This window comes from Aythya ferina, assembly GCF_964211825.1.
Source record: "Aythya ferina genome assembly, chromosome: 13".
Lineage (NCBI taxonomy): Eukaryota > Metazoa > Chordata > Aves > Anseriformes > Anatidae > Aythya > Aythya ferina.
Window position 1 is genome coordinate 17,117,860 of NC_140311.1, and position 18,826 is coordinate 17,136,685.

At 36.9% G+C, this 18,826-nt stretch overlaps 1 protein-coding gene and 1 long non-coding RNA gene across 15 annotated transcripts in view; one reads left to right on the forward strand and one right to left on the reverse strand.

Annotated features, from left to right (window-relative positions):
- ATRX (ATRX chromatin remodeler) overlaps window positions 1-18,826 on the reverse strand; it is an 85,098-nt gene that overhangs the window by 37,382 nt on the left and 28,890 nt on the right. For 13 of the 14 annotated variants that reach the window (XM_084535041.1, XM_084535040.1, XM_084535044.1 and 10 more), the window contains 9 exons: window positions 16,720-16,798; window positions 10,181-10,311; window positions 9,458-9,640; window positions 8,377-8,470; window positions 7,715-7,823; window positions 6,879-7,058; window positions 6,350-6,491; window positions 5,043-5,152; window positions 8-154 (listed from right to left, as the gene is read on the reverse strand). In XM_084535041.1, the coding sequence (XP_084391167.1) occupies window positions 8-154; window positions 5,043-5,152; window positions 6,350-6,491; window positions 6,879-7,058; window positions 7,715-7,823; window positions 8,377-8,470; window positions 9,458-9,640; window positions 10,181-10,311; window positions 16,720-16,798 (1,175 nt within the window). The remainder of the gene's footprint in view (window positions 1-7; window positions 155-5,042; window positions 5,153-6,349; window positions 6,492-6,878; window positions 7,059-7,714; window positions 7,824-8,376; window positions 8,471-9,457; window positions 9,641-10,180; window positions 10,312-16,719; window positions 16,799-18,826) is intronic. The other variant, XM_084535039.1, reaches the window with a different exon arrangement.
- LOC311444135 lies at window positions 127-12,812 on the forward strand. Its single transcript, XR_014697664.1, has 2 exons — window positions 127-225; window positions 11,550-12,812. It is a non-coding gene; the product is annotated as an uncharacterized lncRNA (long non-coding RNA).

An 18,826-nucleotide genomic window follows, 5' to 3' on the forward strand; every position in this document is an offset into this window, starting at 1 on the left:
ATAATACCTCTAATTTCTCATCATCTTCTAAACCTTCTTGCCATTTTTCAAACTCATTCAACCAGTTCAAGGCAGTGTTCAGTGGACACACTACCAGAGCCGTCCGGAAATCCAGCTTGTCACAAAGCAAGACTGTGTGAAGAAAACTTACTACCTGCAAGAGGAACAACAAACAAAATGCCAAACTAAATGCCGAGCACTGAAGGACAGGAAAGGAACACACAGGTACATATTCGTTCACATATAAAACTTACCAACCGCAATCTTACTCACACATACTTTTTCTGTTTGTTAAACAACTTGATGCTTAAAATTCAATACATGTGTATTTTGATTTCATATGATTATTCATTTGATTCATTTCATTTTATATGATTCATATGATTCATTTGATTATTAATTTGGGTTGCACAGCTGCTTAAATCCCTCATATAGTGATATAGTTTAACATTGTATAGCTGAACTAATTGTATAGTTGAATCGTAAACCTCCCTTTACATTTCATCAATCATTTTCATAAACTAAGAATTTCTATTAATTTGTAAGCCTTCCCCAATAGTAACCCCAAACCTTAAATAAATTCACTTCTATGGACTTAATAACAGTGTCAAAGGTCTTGAAAGTGACCTTCAGTCTTAAATTATGTTTTCCATGATGTTTGTTTGTTTTGTTTTTTTTCCCCAACATACTGGCAAATTCTGCATGGGATTTATTTTTTTTTTCAGGATTCAAACCCAGGTTTTGCTCTTGCAAATGAGCTGTGAAGCAGGTTATTGAAATGCTTCCTGATATTCACCCTAAAGCCAGCCTGGGTATATCCTACGTGTGATAATACCTTCTTGAGGCTTGGAAAAAAAAACACAACTAACTCTTTTCCTGCCATTCAAGAGTATTTCTGTTGGGCTGCCTGTTTTTGAGCAATAGCAAATAAAACCAGGACTGGAGGTAGTACGTTAAGAGTCAGGAGCAGTGCAGCCAGAGATCCTGGAACAGCCCCAGCTCTCACGCTGCCATTTAATGGTGAAGGCTGCCCTGTAACCCACAGCCATACAACTCCCAGGAATTTCTTTCTGGATCAGAACCTTTTATCTCACAAGCCTGATTCAATACACTGCATCAAAGTAATTTTAAACTGCATGACTAAGTTTTGAGCACTGGGCACCAAACTGTTTTTAGATGCTCCAATACCAGAATTAATTGCTAGTGGTTTTGCTATCAACACAAAAGCATCTTATGTTCAGATGCAGAAAGAAACTCCTCATGAAGACTCCTCAGAAAAGTCCTATTAAGAGCTAAACAACAAATGGCATTATTGAGTGCAGTGGGAGGATTGGCAAACAACCATGTAAGGGAAAATAGAAAAGATTATTTAGCTACAAACAGGATCCAGAAAAACATTTGATTATCAAAAAGTCACAATGCAGCCACTGTGTCATGATCGCAATCACATATAAAAATATCTTCCAGGATGAAACATTTCAAGCTATTAACTGGAGTTTAAAGTATATCAAGTATAAATGTACAAAGTAATCCGGGTTCCATTGCCACAATGAAAAGCTCTACACTTCTGCACTACTTTGCAAATCTCCAGGAAAAGCTGGGATCTAACTCCTGAGGAACCATAATGTGTAAATCAGAATTAGGCATGTAAAAATACACTCTTCAAGGTACGTATGAAAATTCTCTTCTGTGGGATTCTGGATTGTTTTAAGAGGTGAGGTCTCCTGCCTCAGCTTCCACCAACAAAGCAAAGAGGTATGCTGCAGCTGGAGTTCTAAAAAAACAAAAACAAGAAACCAAACCACACGCACTGTACTGCCCATGTGCTGTGCTTCACAATCAAGACTGCAGCTTGTTTTACCTAAGCAGAATACAGAGGCATCCAGGGAATGACCGCAGTTTCTCTATTCATCTACGGCTTCGTATTACTCAAAAAAACAAACCAGACAAACAAACAACGCTAAAGAAAAACAAAGCTAAACTTTCTCTGATTCACTTCTTTACAAAGGAATCCCAGGAATCTAAAGAATCTGAGGGAGCCAACTAAGCGCTCCGTGACTGCATCCTGCAATTCCTCGATCATGAAAGAAGATTTTCAGGATCAGCAAGTCTGAAATAAAATTTATCTCAACTAGATCAGAGAAGGGCAGGATTAGGTATTTCCTATGCCACTCCACTTGCTGAACTGAAGAATCGTGAAAGCTCAACTGCAGATGCAGAAATGGAAGAATCCACTCTGAAGACTGGATTAGAGGGAAGACACAAGCAGCAGGAAGCATCTGACCCAGTAAGGCACAGCAAATGCCAGCAAAAAACGACAGATACCCCCTGCTAGATTTGGGGATACCTCTCCAAAGATTTTGTCTTGGAACACATCTCCAGACTCTAACAAAGGAGGACATCAAGTCTAGCCAAGCCTATGGTCTAGCAGTGTCCACATGTGCTGACTACCCCAAACATCACCTAGTAAGGCCAATAAAAACTACTGACAAGCCTCATAAGCCAAACATAAAGGTGTCCAAGACCAGCTGTCAACAGCACTGTACAGCGTCTGGTTTGCTAAGTTACTACCCTACCAAGGTTGTAATGCTGGCTGTTGTCACCTGCGGATGAATCCAGCTGCGGCACAAAAACGTGGAGACATCTTTCATAGAGCACGGAATTCCAGGACGTGGGTATACTGACCTCTCCAGGTATGAACAGATCTGGAGCCTTCAGGTCAGGTGAGAGGGCTTCCCAATCCAATGGGGGAAGCTTTCACCACAACTGACCAAGACAGAAGAGGCCAGTGAAATGGCATTTCCTCACAGACGCTTTGAGGATCCCATCCTCACTGTAGGAAGAAAACAATCTCTTTGAGAACCATCATCACCACGCCAAAGAGACTGCACTCCAAGGAACGACTGAAGTGCATCCAGACTTGGAGCATTTGAAGAGGGAATTCGGAATGAAGTGCTGTACAAGCGCTGGCTGCTACATCAGCTAGACTCAGACTCACCAGAGGCACCTGGCAGATCTCCTGTCAAGCGACTTTACAGCTAAGGACTGCTCCTGGTGGAGGAAGGCCCTGATTGAACCCAAGCTGAAGTCAATTCTGATCATCTCCTGTGTCCGCAGAAGTAGCAAATTAGATTTCTAATGATTCACCTCAAGCTAAAGATCAAAAATGTTCACAACGACTTGTTTCAGCAGCCAGTTGTCCTGGTAGACCTAGGAGTATGTCCCTTCTCCATAAGTGAGGAAACAGCATCAATGAAGCCAATGACAATGAGTCCACAGCGGCCCTGCTTTTTATCAGCAGTGATCTTAGACAAAGAGTAAATGGCAGACTTTTTTTGGATATACACACTAATGGTCAGCTTCCTGCAGGTCAAGAGGCATTAAACAGTTTCCTTTTTGAAGGCAAGTGATAACACCACCTAAAGGCACCATCTTTTCCACCTTTCGATGCAAGATTTCAGCCTTTTTAAGCACTGATAAGACTGTTATCCTCCTTTATTTTTGAGAGCTCTCTAGATTTTCCATTTCTCCTCCCCAAAATAAAAGGGAAAAGTTCTTCTGTCAAGTGACTTCTGCTAAAGGAATTCTTGGGAACAGACTGGGCAACATGGCAGCAAGACAAGCAACTTGCCCCAGTTCTCTGCTCATAGTGATGCTAAACACGGCTAAATGCAAAGCCAAAATTCATGAAGACAGATACTTGGGAACAAGCAAAAAGAAAAGGAATTCAACACTCCCAGTTCCCCTGAAAAAGTAGCAGCATGAATACCGAGATGCGGGGTATTCAAGAAAACTGTTCTGTATCTTTTCTTCCTTTTGAAGGTCAAAGTAAGCTGACAGAGGGCATAAGCATCTTCTAAGAGACTCAAGAAAAAAAGCTACTAGTGCTGTTTTACAACAGCTGCTTGGGTGATCAGTTTCAAAAGAAACATTTTTAAGATGAGGATTGAGCTTCAGGTTTTAAAGACTTAATAGAAATGGGAAGCTGTTCACTGTGCAACTTTTAATAAGGCAGAAAAGCCAATTGTAACAAAATGGAAATCTTTTTAAAGAAATGTGACAGTATTCTGTTTTAAAGAGTTTTAAGAAGCAGTCTTCAGCGGTATAAAGGAGAAGAAACACACTAAAATGATATTGAAGGCTTGACCCTGAAGATCTGAGAAAGCGAAGAACTCTAAAGCCAAAGAAAACAAATAAAGAAGCAAAAAAAGGCTTTAAAGCGTATCGTATCTTTTTACTGCTATGGCAATGAAAGCTCCTGGTCTTATATGTTTGTGATGCACAACAACCCAGAAATCAGAATGTAAATACAAAAGATTACTGGAAAAAAACAAAAACACAACAGATTACTGGAAAAAAAAAAAAAAAAAAAAAAAAAAAAACACACAGAGAACAAACCAGTGTTCCCCCCCTCCAATCCAGAAGAGTCTAAATTATAACAAAACATTGTTTATGTTATAGCACAAAGCATCTAAGTTTAGACAGTAAAATCCTGGCATAAAACAAAAAAAGCAGAACCCAATGAACAGATAAACACCTACTTTATCAATGCAAAAAATCCAAAATCCAAAAACCACTGAGGAAAAGAAAAAATTTATAGGGCAACACATGAATGAAGAAGAATGAAGAAGACAGTAAAGAGTAAAATCTGCTTAAGGTTATTAAATTGGCTTAGAAACAGAGGTTTCTGAAACTGTTTCCTACCAGCTGCATTTTGTTATTCTGGGTTGTGAGTGAGCTACACATCATTTACAATTACATATGAGTTTTTAAGTGACTATCAAATCTGAAACTAAATAAGGTAATTGTTATTTTTTTAAGTGGAGGAAGCACAAGTGCTTATCAGAACTTGCACACCTACATACTACCAAACACAACTTCTTTATGAAAATCTTTTTACAAATCCTTTTCTCCGGTAACCCTCATCAAGTCACAGCCTAGTACATTTTACTATGTTCTGAAAGTCATTAAAATTGCCTTTTGCTGGATCAGATTTGAGAGCAAGCTACAGACCAGAAAACACTAAGACTTTTGTTCCTTACCTGTAATGTTTTCCCCAGACCCATACAGTGAGCAAGAATGCATCCTGAACCAGGAGACGTCTTTGTCTTTTTAACAGATTCACAACAGCAATCCCACATGAACTGAACACCTGAAAAAAAATGTTGAAAAATTATTTATTAATCATCCATTTTATTAAAGTTCACCTGCTAAGAGCAGTCACTGTAAGATCATGATAAATCTTAGAAAAAGCAGTGCTCAGGGTAACTATTAATTTCTGTCAGATGGATAGCATGAGAGATGAGCTTTGTCTTGAAATCAATTATATTCACAGTTTTCACTAAAGATGTGGCAACTGGATTAAAGAGTATTACTGTGCAGCCTGCAGATGGCTTCAACCTTGGGGGCAGGCAAAATAGAGGAAATAGAACAGCAGTGGCAAATGATCTTGGTAATCTGCAAAAAGAAATTCTGTCGAGACAGATCAGATGTTAATCTCTATGCTTAAAGAAAGAAAATTCAAATAAGAACTATGACAGCTGAAAAGGAAGAGAAAATATAATCCTAATAACAACATGCGTTAATATGAAGGTCTGCTGGGTGATTTCTTCTTTTAAGCCATGTATTTACTGGGGAATTGTATTCTACAATGCTATACTCAGTACAGATGAAGCTTCAATTCAACTATTGTGTCTGGTTCAGGGCACCTCCCATTAAGAGCTGAAATAAGCCCAGAAGATTCTTACTAAAATGGGAAGATATTTTATGAACTTTCTAGAATTTAGAAGAACAGAATGAGCCATGAAGAAAGCTATGATTGGTCATTCTCTTCTCCTTCTTCACTAGAAGTAGAAAACGAAAAGAAGTTGGGTTAAGCTGCAGTCAAGTCATATCAAGTATCAGAAAAAAGATTCTGGATGAGAAAGCCAGGAAAATACTGTGAGATTTTTAAATCAACGCTGAAAACTATAAAATTGGGGGGTTGGACCCAATGATCTTTCGAGGTCCCTTCCAACCCCTACAGTTCTGTGATTCTGTGAAAATCAAACAGATACTCCTGAGCAGGATGGTTAACTTATATTTGATTCTGCCTCAGTGCAGAGAGCTGTATGATCCTAAAGACTCTTCCAACTTGAAATATCTACGACTCTTTGCTTGCAAAAGAGAACTATGTATTTATTCGTGATCTCATTTGTTCAGATCTTCCAAAATAGAACATTAAACACAATGCTTTGGTATTTGCCTGCCAAGGAGTTTTTCTTATGATTCTATTTCAGATCATACATAACACTGTGCCAGTGTAAATAAAAATAAAATTAGAAAAAAAAAGTTTTAAATCTCTTCTTACCATCCACTTGGTGTGGTTTCAGTCTGGTAACTATACTCCTGTGAACCTGCACTAATGGTTCTTTTGTTTCTTCATCTTCATCTAAAACCAGCTTAGTTGTAATGGGACATTTCAGAGGTGAAGCATCTTCTATCTCTATCACCTATAAGCAGAAACAGTACATCATAGGAATACTTTACAAGTGAATAATGCCAAGCATTTGACAAACACTAGCTTTAGCAAAAACGGATGTCATTACTTAAGTAAAGAGAAACCTTTAATCCTTTACCATGCATCATCAGCTTGCTTTGGGGGATTTCTTTTTCCCATGGAAAAGCAAAGAAATACGCAACTGGAACAGCTTTTTAAATATCTCAGTAGGCTTAAATAAAATGTTACCTGCAAACTACAAACTAAACTTATGGCTTACAAGACTACATATAAGTACTTTAAAAATTACTTATCAAACTAAACTGAGGTAGAAATATGACATCTTATATGTCATCAGCAATTCAACTTCCTACCATTTTGCAATGAAAACAGAACATACCTCTCTCAACTTCTCTCTCTCCCGTTCTCTTTCTGCTATCCGTTTTCTTCTTTCTTCTTCCTCTTTAAGTGCATTTTGTGTTTCTGTTCTAAGCTTATCATCTTTAATTATCTTCCTTATTTTCTTTCTGCCTTTTCCAGGAGATTTTGAATCGTCATTTTCTTCATCCTCAGAATTACTCTATTACAAATTAAAGTATTAACAAGAGAATTACGACACAGACCACGAAATCCTTGATTTTCAGATAAGCTCTCAGTAATTTCAATACACACTGGTAGTTTAGTTCATAGGAAAAAAGATACTGATTTTTGTTTGTTTGTTTTTTAAAATGGGTAGTCAGCATGACAACAGAAGTGGCACCTTAACTATAATGTATTCTGCAATATTAAAGATAAACGCAGCTGTGCAAAAGCAGTACTGAAGGTACTGTTATCATATAGTATCAAATAATGACTTAGTAAAGAACTGTTCTTCTGATTTAGTGCTGCTAGATAAGCCAGCACCTACCCTACACAGGAAAAGAAACCTTATTACTAGAAAAATCTTAACCTACTTTGTGTCATCTTCTATATTTAATTTCTTAAAATTCCATTTACTTAGAAGTTGTTTTGCTTTTTGTTTCCAAATTAACAGCTAAACAAGGAAACAAGAAATGTGATGTTGTTTTTGCCCATAGCAGTGCTACTTTACAAATTTTAACAGTTAACATTGAGAAAAGTTTTAACTTTTTACTGTGCTTTGTACAGAGCAGTTTGAGATACCTACATCCCTGAACAATTAGCATACAAAACAGGAACTCCTTTTCCCATTTATTAATTTGAAACACAATACAGTACCTTGTTGTTGTTTTCACTTGAAGAATCCTCTTGAACCTTTATACGCCTCCGTTTCTTTTTCTGTTTGTAACTGCGCTGATTTTCTTCTGCCTCAGCTTTCTTGGCAGATCTATAATAAAGGCAGTCTTACTGACAAACAATAATAATAGATTGCCTCATTGACAAACAATGATAAAAAAAATTACATGAACTACACTGCTAATCAACAGAACATATAGTCCTTTTGTGCAGTCAGGGTTTTACTTCCAAATCCTCTCCTCCCCCTCATCTCACTGGACACACACAATAACAGACTATTCCAGACAACTCTGAAGAAGGTCAGATTCATTAAATATCAGTTTGCTACTGCAACCCACCATTCCCCAAATGACATAATTGGCACAAAAACGCTGTTTGTTTTGCTACATTTTTCCTACCGGCTTATCAAATTGCCATGTACCACATGCTGTGGTGCAAATGCAAAATTCTCACATCTGCTGCAAATGTAATCAGCAGATAACAAAATCATATACAAGAAGAATCAAAGGTTTTAAGGACTGATCCAATGTCTCCAAAGTTACCACAAGTCTTCACGTTTTACTGTCTCACTGCCTAGACAGCAGGGCTGAAAAATAAAGCCAAAACCCAAAGACGAGGTAAGAAGAGCGAAGTTTTATTTATACCTTGTTCTTGGACGCTGTTCATCTTCAGACTCGCTGACTTCTTCACTAACAGCTGATTCGTGAAACTCTGATTCATTTGAATCATCGCTGCTCACTTTAAAAATGAAGTATGATTTCATGTTGAATATTATTGCAAAGGAAGCAACATGACATTTTCTAATCATACAAAGTATTTGAGGTCAACAAGCACTGTAGAAGTTCACTTCAGACAGTACTGGACCCATTCAACATACCAAGAAGCAGCATCAGCAATATAAGGGGTACAGAGCAGAAAAGCTGAGTCCTGATAGCCTATTAGGCCAACAAGACTAAGTTTTTTTTGCATGAAAATATCTAAGCATGATTTATAAGCAAACAGAATTGTATTGGAAAGCTTCAGAGACCATGAGTAAAGAGGACAGAACATAATGGGGAACAGCGCTGAACTTAGGAAAAAAAGATGATTTTTAGTTAAATAGAAGCTTTCCTTTCAAATGTTTCAGATGTCATTTTATAATCACACTTCACACATAACACAGACGAACAGTTTACTAACAAGGTGGGCAATTATATTACTGTGTTTATGGCTTGAAGTTTCTTCAGGCATAGCAAGTTTAGAACTGACTCAAAATGTTAGGGGTTAACAAATTCTTTGCTCTTGCACGCAAGGAGGAAAATGAGAAAGCTAAGGCAGGCACCCCTTCACAGTGCCATCTGGTGTCAGATAAAGCTCACAACATTTAAAGCAGGTGACACAAGGGCCTATTAACAATCCAAGGAAAGGAGAAATCACATACAAGGCAAGATTGATTTTCACAAGTGAGGCCTACTGGGTTTCACTCTGTTATTAAAGATTAATATCGTAAGACTCAACAGGATTAATCCAATTCCAAGGATACAGTAGTAAAGAGCTGTAACCTGCTGCATGCACATTTAACGTTTTAAATAAAACTGTTTATCAAACAGAAAAATTAATTCAGATTTAATACACAAGGAAGCTTATACAAAGATTAAAAATTAAGACTTTCAGATCTACATTTTGACATGCTTTGGGGTTATTTTATAGAAATACTTTTTTGACAGAAACATTTGGATTGTGTACCTTTCCTTCTATTTCTGCGCTTCCCCTCTTTTGTGTCTTTAGGTTTCCCCTTTTTTTCTTCACCAGATTCTCCATCACTCACTGTCAGCTTGTGCCTCAGCAGTCTGTGTCTGTATCTGGGCTTCTTTGAGTCTTCTTCCTCTGAATCTGATTCAGAATTATCCTCCTCCTTTTCATTCTCTTCTGTCGGAGATAAGAGTCAGTACAACATGCACAGTGGTCATTTTTTTCTTAAATTTGCCAAGAATTCACATCAGAATTAATTTAGGTTAATTTCTCTGCTTTTCCAGGAAGATACAGACAACAACATACAGTTGTTCCCTCAAACCATATTTTACACTGCCTGAGCACTGAAGTGTCTGTTGCAATGACTACATCTGTTAGCCAAATCACTCCTGTATATTTGCATATCTTACTGTTCCTCACAGAATATTCCTCATAAACCCACAGAATTTCTTAATTGGCTATAAAATAAGACTATTAAAAAAAAACAACCCACAAAAAACAAACAAACAAAAAAAAATAAAACCACTTTCAGAACCACAAAAGGGATGATAATCCTCACGATCATGTGCACTGTCTTTTATTTATTTGTCTACCAGAAAGCGACATCAGGTTTTTGTTGTTGAAAATTGAAAACATTTTAATAATTTCTCAAGTGACCTTTGAAATTATGACAGGCACTACAGCACCACTTTTTTTCCAGATGCGTTTGGTGCTCACCATCATCTGCTGTGTTTTCATTTTGTTTTCCAGTTTTCTTTTTTCCTTCATCCGACTCTTCATCTGAAGATGCATCCTCATCAGAGGAAAGATTGGCTTTGATTTCTTCTAAAAGCATTTTCTTGGCAATTCTTTGAAGTAAAACAGAAAAAACTATGTATTCCATTGTTCAAGCAAATCTATGAACGATAAATGTAATCCTATACCATTCAGAACTTCACAAAAAGGTTTGAAAGCTGAACAAAAAAACATATGATGAAAAGTCACTGTGATAAGACAGGATATAAAAGCAAAAACTCAGGTTAAATAAATACATTGCGTTAACTTGCTTTTAGAAAGCAGATCTGTATCATGCTTGTTAAAAGTTAAGTACTTCACAGTAAGGCTGCAGATAGTTATAAAGCGTAGAAACAAACATTTCATTGTATTCATGGTCTATTTGCTCTATTTTTTCCATTCTCATCTCTTGTAATCTCTGCTGGGACAGGCACCTATGTGAATTCTAATCGTAACAAGAAGGTGAAGATCAAATCTTAGTACTCAAATCATTTCCCCCTGTCAAGTTATCATTCTTGATTGATTCACATCAATGGGATTCAAATGCCTTCGTTTCCCGAGGCACTGAATTTACACCATTAAACAGCCCTAGTTTTAAAAACAATGCAGCACGGAATGCACGTTTTAAGCACAAAGGATTGCTGCGATATGCATTAATTCACAGGTTTTAAAACATATATATTACCCTACATCTATGTAATTACCCTTCAGTTGGGTTACCATACTAAGTGTAGGACAACTCTATTGCAAAAGAGATGCTGCAGTAATGGATGCAACTCATGATGTCTGAAGATGAACATCTAATAAGTGCCTGGGGGGGAGAAAAACACACTGAATCCCTCATGTAACTACAAGCACTTGCCTTACAGTAAATATAGCAAAAAATTAATTATACATGACACGAAAGAGATTTATCAAACATTACGGGACCTGAATTTCAAGGAAAATAATCATCTTATTTCCTGTTCCACAAACTGCTCAGCTCCCCACAGTTTCATTCAGCTCAGCACAAGAACGTTTTCCGCTAATATGCAAGAAGTTACTATGGAAAAATGGTTTCTTTATGTGCTCTTGCAGCATTAAAAAACAAAAAACAAACCAAAAAAAATCTGTGTGAATATACATCCAAGGGAAAATACGAAATGATGTATCAAACACACAGGAAAACAGTGGACTTATCTGAGAACACTTCCTTCCAGAGGGAAAAGTCCTGAAAGAATGAAAGCAGGACTTCCCCGTATTAATATTAGAAATATTATAATTTTCATTCTGTGGTTATCAATGTTAAATGATTTTTTTTTTTTTCCCCTAGGTCAGAACTGGTCTGTCTTGCCTTTCAGGAGAATTAATGTATACTGCATGCACACTGTTCACAATGGGAAAGTTGGTGCCAGTCCAAACAACCATTTCAAACCCATGAAACTCAGCCACCATCAAGGCTTCACTTGGAGCTGCTGGAGGAACAACGATCTCTTAAATACAGCTTCTTAGGCATTAGAAAATTAAAGTTGTTACTGTTATGGGAGGACAATAAAATCAGTTTTAAAGAATTTTGTATTTCATTTTGCAACATGTAGCACATCCCTAGAACAAAAACCTTCAAAGGGAGTTTTCCCAAGGCATCCTTATATACACTTCTAACAGTATTTTCTGTTTTTAGCTTAGTAGAATATTCTCTGGAATGATTTTACGGCTCATGTATACTTAGTTGTTATTAAAAGATGGAAGTAAAATGGTTTAGTAAACAGCACAAAGCCATTTGAGATTGCTTAATGAGTCACAAACCATCCAGCATCCAAACACCCCTCTCTGCCTCCCCCTCCTTTTTGTAGGAATGGCTTGCAAAGAAGTAATTGAAATAGTTGATTAAAACTTTACAATGCAACATTCTTGGTAAGCTTGTAATTCTGCAATATATCAACAGATCACACTGTAAACCCTATGAACACTTACTGAAGTCCATAGATAAGTAACATCCGCTTCTGAAAGTTTTTGCATTAGGTCCTTCCAGAGGATTTGGAAAAGGGACTGCCTTTTTATTTTTAAAATAATCATCACAACGTGTGTATATAAGAAATTAAGACTATGTTTCTTCCATCTTTTAATGGTTTGAAGAACTTTCTGTTGAAATTGCTTGAAATGCCACCGGTTGGCTTTTTTAGAAAGCTTTTCACATAAACTATCAACACCGAATCCTACTCCAGGAAATGGAGACAGAAGCAGTTTGATCAATTTTCTCATTTAAAAACCAACAAGAATATCACCAAAGCTTTTTTTTTTTTTTGGCTAGAAGATAAAAAGCAGCAAAGCTAAAAAGAATTGCAAAATTTTCAGACAAAATCCTGAAAGTACTGCCTAGTAACACTGCCTCTGCCTAACTTCGTGTCATGCTCAATTGTATTAGCAAAATTAACAAACTTTGAATGTGGATAATGATACTTACCTTTCATATAAGTCACCTTTAAAAAATCATTTATTTTTAAACAAAGATCGACTTTGGTTCTTAACAAGATGGACATTTTTATTTGCTCTTTACTTCCGTGAAATGTTTAAGAAAAAAATTAACTGCAAATGCATCATCTACCAAAAAAAAACATGCATAAAATAGAGTGTGCATAAACAAAAGATGCTGCTCTTTACATCCTCATAACCACCAATCATCTTGACCTCTTCCAACTGGGCAGGTTTATTAGTTTCTAATTAATTATCATAATCTTGATTAAAAAGTTAATGCTTTTATACTCTGAGATGCATATTTTTAGCTAGGATAAAGATTCAACCCCTTTGAATCAAATGGAAATGGAACTGTTTGCTTAGCAAAAACACCTGCATTCTCTTCAATGCTGGTATGATGTTGGGCAAAAATTGGAACACATTGTTCAGACATGTTCAGAATTTAAAAGATTCCTACTTTTAATGTAACCACAAAACTGATTAGAATTAAACATGTAAGCAATATTAGAACCAAAGAGATTAACCCTTGTAAATGCATCTGAAAAAATGACTGATGTAACACATGGCTTAAATGATACAGAGGAAATTGAGTACTGAACTCTTGGAATTTGTTTTCAAGTTAAAATATGTCACTCAGAACAATATAGCACATTTCTATTTTAAGATGTAAAACCATTTAAAGTGACCGGGTTTCCAAGCAAGGAAACGGAATGCTCTTGATGTAACATTTGCAGGAACATCAAACTGCAAGTACCAAGAAAAATAAAGTCATGGTAGTGTGAAAACTCCTCCCTTCCCATTCTCCCCAGAGACACCCATAGAAAACAAAAGATATTGTAATATTTACTTGTGTCAAGGATTTAGAACATATTCTTGGCCAACCAGATTTGAACACGACAAAGAACATTAAATAAGAAAAAGCACAGAGCTGTGCAACCTCCAGCAACCCCTGCTTTGTATTCATTTCTGCCACAGTGCTACTGCCATCCTGTTGCCTAGACCCACTCTGTTTTTATCTAAACATAATGTAAGATTTGTAAGAAGGACATTTTATGCAGTGCCATAAAGGGGGCTATAATCCCACCAGGACATATAAACCATCTCTAGAATAAAAGTATGTGTGCTCAATTTTATATAAATAATTATTTAAATACACTACACTTTTGTAAGAACGATACCGAAAACACAAGTTTATAAATGAATTGGTTACCATGTATTTTCTAACTTACACTAAAGGAAAATACCATTTGAAAACAAGAGGCAAATAGGAAGTTACCTAGGAGTTGCTTATTCACAGCACAGGACTACCTTAAATTACCCTTCAGACATTTCAGCAAAAATGAAATAGTAGGTGCAGCCTCTCGTGACGTGGAGTTTAAGCCCACAGGATAATTTGCACCATTCTTGTTTATGAATTTTAGAGTGCCAATACGATGGACTCGTAGCTTGTCAAGAACCTTGATGAGACAATGCTACACTGTAAAATAATTTTCTTTTTAAAAGTTTAAAATATTATTTGAATGTGATGTATTATTATTACCAATTAGATATCAACTCACACGTAGTGTTCATAAATACCTACTAATTATATGTAGAAATAAAGTTGCCCAAAATAAGCCTTTGAGGACAAAAAAGAAAAAAAGCCCCATCACGTGGCTAATAAAAGCCACCTTTCTTTCAACTAGAGCATTCCTGCATTAAATGGGCTGCTGGTACATTACTGAAAATTTAGATCCATTTAAAACATATTTTGGGAGATGAATGTTTGGATGGAATGTCATACATGTTTTAAAAAAGTCAAAACTGCCAAACACCTTCTTCTAAACACTGTACTGTCTTTGTTGAAACAGTCTGATTTTCAAGCTGTCAGAGTTGTATTAAATTAAATGCTTGGACAAGAAAAATGTTTTACAAAAATTTATTGCATCCATCAAATACTTAAAGGCATTCTGCATTAAATACACTATTTACTTCTTAATAAACAAAACTACTGCAAACATATTAAACAGTACCATTTAAAAGATCAGAAGGACCAGTAATAGATCATTACACAACATAAGATGAAAGCATACAGCACTGTCTGTCATATTATGACCCACTTGGATATTGCATTTTGGCAAAAATGATTTCAAGACTATTAATATTCATGTCATGCACATCCAAAGGTATGCAAATAACAGAACATCTAAACTAGAGACTTGCAAACATGAAAGCTCCCACGCTACAAATACCCAGTAGGTACTACATACCCTCTTTGGCCTGGAAGAAAATAGGCAACTTATCTGAATAGTAGGTAAACTATTTAAACACTTTGTGTTGAGTAAACAGAAAAACAAGCTTTTAACTTCTGGAAATTTGTTCCATCTTTTTACATTTTATCTCTCTGATTTTGGTGCTAAGTACATCGCATGCTGAATGTAAAATTAGACTGCAGTTACCAGTTAACATGTCTGAAGGTTGACAAAACTGTTTATTGACAAAATACCTCCCCGTATCATAAATATATAGTCAAAATATTCCCTAAATATAAACTTAAACAAATATTCAGCTTTAAAGGAAATTACAGAAACTGATTTTTAGAACCTAATTTGGTATTACTGATTTGTTCATTATCAGTTGGGTTAACTCTTAAACTAATGGTGAAGGTCTGTCAGTAACATTTGTACTGTGAACACTGAACTTTGACAAAGTGTATTGGCTTAGTTATCCACCAGAAACACTTCAGAAACAAGCAAAAAAAGAAAAAAAAAATCAAAACAGGACTGAAATTAAAGCATCGTTTAAAAAAAACTTGTATTACCATTGCTTACACGTTCTGCTTATGACCCTGTGCTGTCAAGACCCTAAAGAGCATCTTTCTTTAAAAGTTAAATTGATTAAATTTGATGACTGAAACTACATCATCAGCACCATTTTGATGCCAAACTGAGGTCCGTAAAGGATATAAACCAGTGTTTTTAAAATTTACTTCAGCCATATACCAAAAGATACAACTCCGTGAAACAGATACCGTGTTCTAAACTAGTAAGGCTCAGAAGCAGAAAAAGACTCCATCAGCAATTGTGCAAAGCTACAAAGCTGGTCCCATACATGCTATATGGCAAAAAAAATCAGTTTCTGAAATACTGTATAAAAATTTGTTGAACAGCTCTTTAGTCTAACTACAGTAAGTTCAAAAATCAAACTCTAGCTCGTAACTGATCAATACTTTATGTTGTGCATTCACTCGTTAGGAAATGAAGCTTTTACATTTTCTAGCCAGGCTAATTTTGATAACTACAATGATAAAATATGACATGTCTTAATAAACTAACTATATCTTACATAGATTTGTTTTTATTGAACTCAAACTGAAGCGATACATAAGCCACAAATTTGAGAACACTTATGCAAGACTAAAAATTTATATGCATACTTAGTCTCTTTGATACCCTATGCACAAGTGCTTGTAGAATCAGGTCCTTCGCTAACACATTAGTGACTTCAGTTTTTCTTTAATGGATTAAAAACTCATTTTAATTAACAGCTGAAAGTATTTGTAATACTGCTTTCTCCACAGTTTTCTCTTTATTGAGAAAAGACGTTTCAAATAAAAAAAGCTAAAGTAGGCAAAAGCAATAACCAAGTGCAATCTGTAAAGATCTCAGCACTGCATATTGCACAGATCTACTCACTAGCTGAAATTCACATTTGTCAGAAGTAGGTTTTAGACCTGCCTGAATGAAAACACTTGTCACAAAACCCACGTTTTTCAATGGGAACATAAAATGGACAGTGCTGCAGTGCGTTTATAACACACCCTATGCAAGGTGTGTTAGCTAACACTTCTAAATACTTTCTTTGCATTTCTGGATTTTGGCCTCTGTTTTCTGGCCCCTTGTTCAAACTTGCGGGAAGCCTGTGAGCGAGTCTTTACAAGGCAGGCAGTCCTGGTTTTTACAACCTGCTTGCTCTTCCGTTGCGCCGGTTTGCGCCCACGCCTAGGGTGTGTTATAATCTTTTTTAAGTCCTTATGGATGGAATCATACCTATTCTCAGGATCGTCATCATCATCATCTTCCTCCTCCTCCATTGGAACAGCCCTTGATTTAGGGTCTCCCTCATCTCCTGGGGGAGGAAGGGGAAACAAAAGAAATAAGAAAACGCTTGATACACGTGAAAGCAGCAATAAGCAACACAGCACATGAACTATTATCTCCATCAAGGTATCCCATGGTAGCCAGGCTGGAACTAGAGCATCTGTATGGTCCCTTTCAACCCAAACCATTCTATAATTCTATGATGAAGAATTCCCATATAAAAACAGCTTGTTAACACCACAGCATTTTCACTATATAACCAAAAAGCTATCTGGACAATACAAATAAGTACTTTTATTAGGACAAGTACCTAGCTTTTCAAGTAGCCCGTTTGTCCATGACATTTTTGCTACTACACACAACATGCAATTGTTTCCTTATCGTATACTATGAAATTATTTATTGTTTTTACACTAAAACATATAAACATTGAATACTCCAGTCACAGAACTTCATTTCTGAACTGTAAGAAGTTACTAGCTCCATTTCAGGAGCTCTGCCACTGAATTTACAGAAGCTAAAAAGAATATATATATCTATATAGAATATATACTATAATGCAGAATCACTTACTAAACTTCTCATCTGCCTTGCTGCTACTAAGAATTATCTGAGAACAATAATCCTTCCCTGTTCTTCCTTTCTCTCAAAGACAATGCACACACATTTGCTGTGTATTTGTGAAGACCTATTTTGAAAAATGAACGTTATCCTTACAGTAAATATCAAAACTCAGTTGTACAACATGGTTATCATCTCAGATGGAAAGCATGTCAAACAACACTGAATGCAACACAAACTGGGAAAGACTAGCACAACATGACACCTCCTCATTCCTCCACACTTTCCTAGCTGAGCTGAAAGAAATCCAGATAGCACACGATTTTTAGCAGACTCCCATGCCCTCCCACTTTCTTTTCTCTGACCTGCACACCAGTCAAATCTTCAAGACAGTAATATTAAGCATTCAGGAAAAAAAAAAAAAAAGAGACCTTAACATCCTAATCAACTGAGATCCTCTTGTTCATTTCTACAGTGCATTTCTACCTGTCGGGAGCAGACCAGAACTAGGCTGCGCAAGGCTTGCTCTGAGGTGTTTCAAGACACCTTTGTCCTAGAATTAGTGCTACACAGTCCTGTCAGACATCTGGTTAAGAGGTGATCAGAGAAGTCCCTCAATCTCAGGCTTGGATAAACAGAAATATCCTGCTGCTTAAAATGCATTCTAAGTCTCATTCACTCAACACCTTGGGCTTGTTCAAACACAGAAGTAAACCTGAAGTCAACTGAGAGTAAGTGCAAGCTTGCCTCCTCATGAAGCACTATAATCAAGTTGGCTTCTCATAGAACAATACAACAAACGAGGCTGGAGGAGACCTCTGAACGTCATCCCCTCCAACTCCCTCCTCAAAGCAGAGCTAACTGCAAAGCAAGACCACCTGCTCTGGACCTTGTCAAGTCTTGAGTACCTACAAGGTTGGGGAGTCCAAAATTTGCCAAGGCGACCACCTTCAGGCTTTGCCCATCCTTCACGTGAAGAACTTTTTCTGAGTGTCTGATCGGAATTCTCCTTGCTACATGCCACTTGTATCTAGCCTCCCATCCTGTCGCTGTGCATCTGGCTCAGCCTTCTCTATACCATCCCTAGGGAGGTCAGAAGGCAGCAGTGAAGATTCCCCAGCTTTAGCACTGACTCTCCAGGCTAAACCACTCGGTTCCCTCTCAGGCTGGCTCTCCCATCAGTCATCCCACATCACTGCCTCATTCTTCTCATTTGTAAGCTGTTAACCCTCAGCCTACTTGCTGAGCCAGCGATGCTGAGAACTGCTGCATATGGGTTACTGTCAGAGTACAATCAGTTGTGTATCTATAGGAGTGTTAGTGCATTACTATGCAAAGAGTTCACATTATTTGCAATCTTCCTCAGCAGTGGTGTCATTGGGGAATTACCATTTTGGCAGCTGCCAAGGAAAATCCCTGAAAATCCCAGTACTATATGCAGAGATTCAACTGAACGTACTCCATCAGAAGACCTTGAAAAACAAGCTCAGTACAG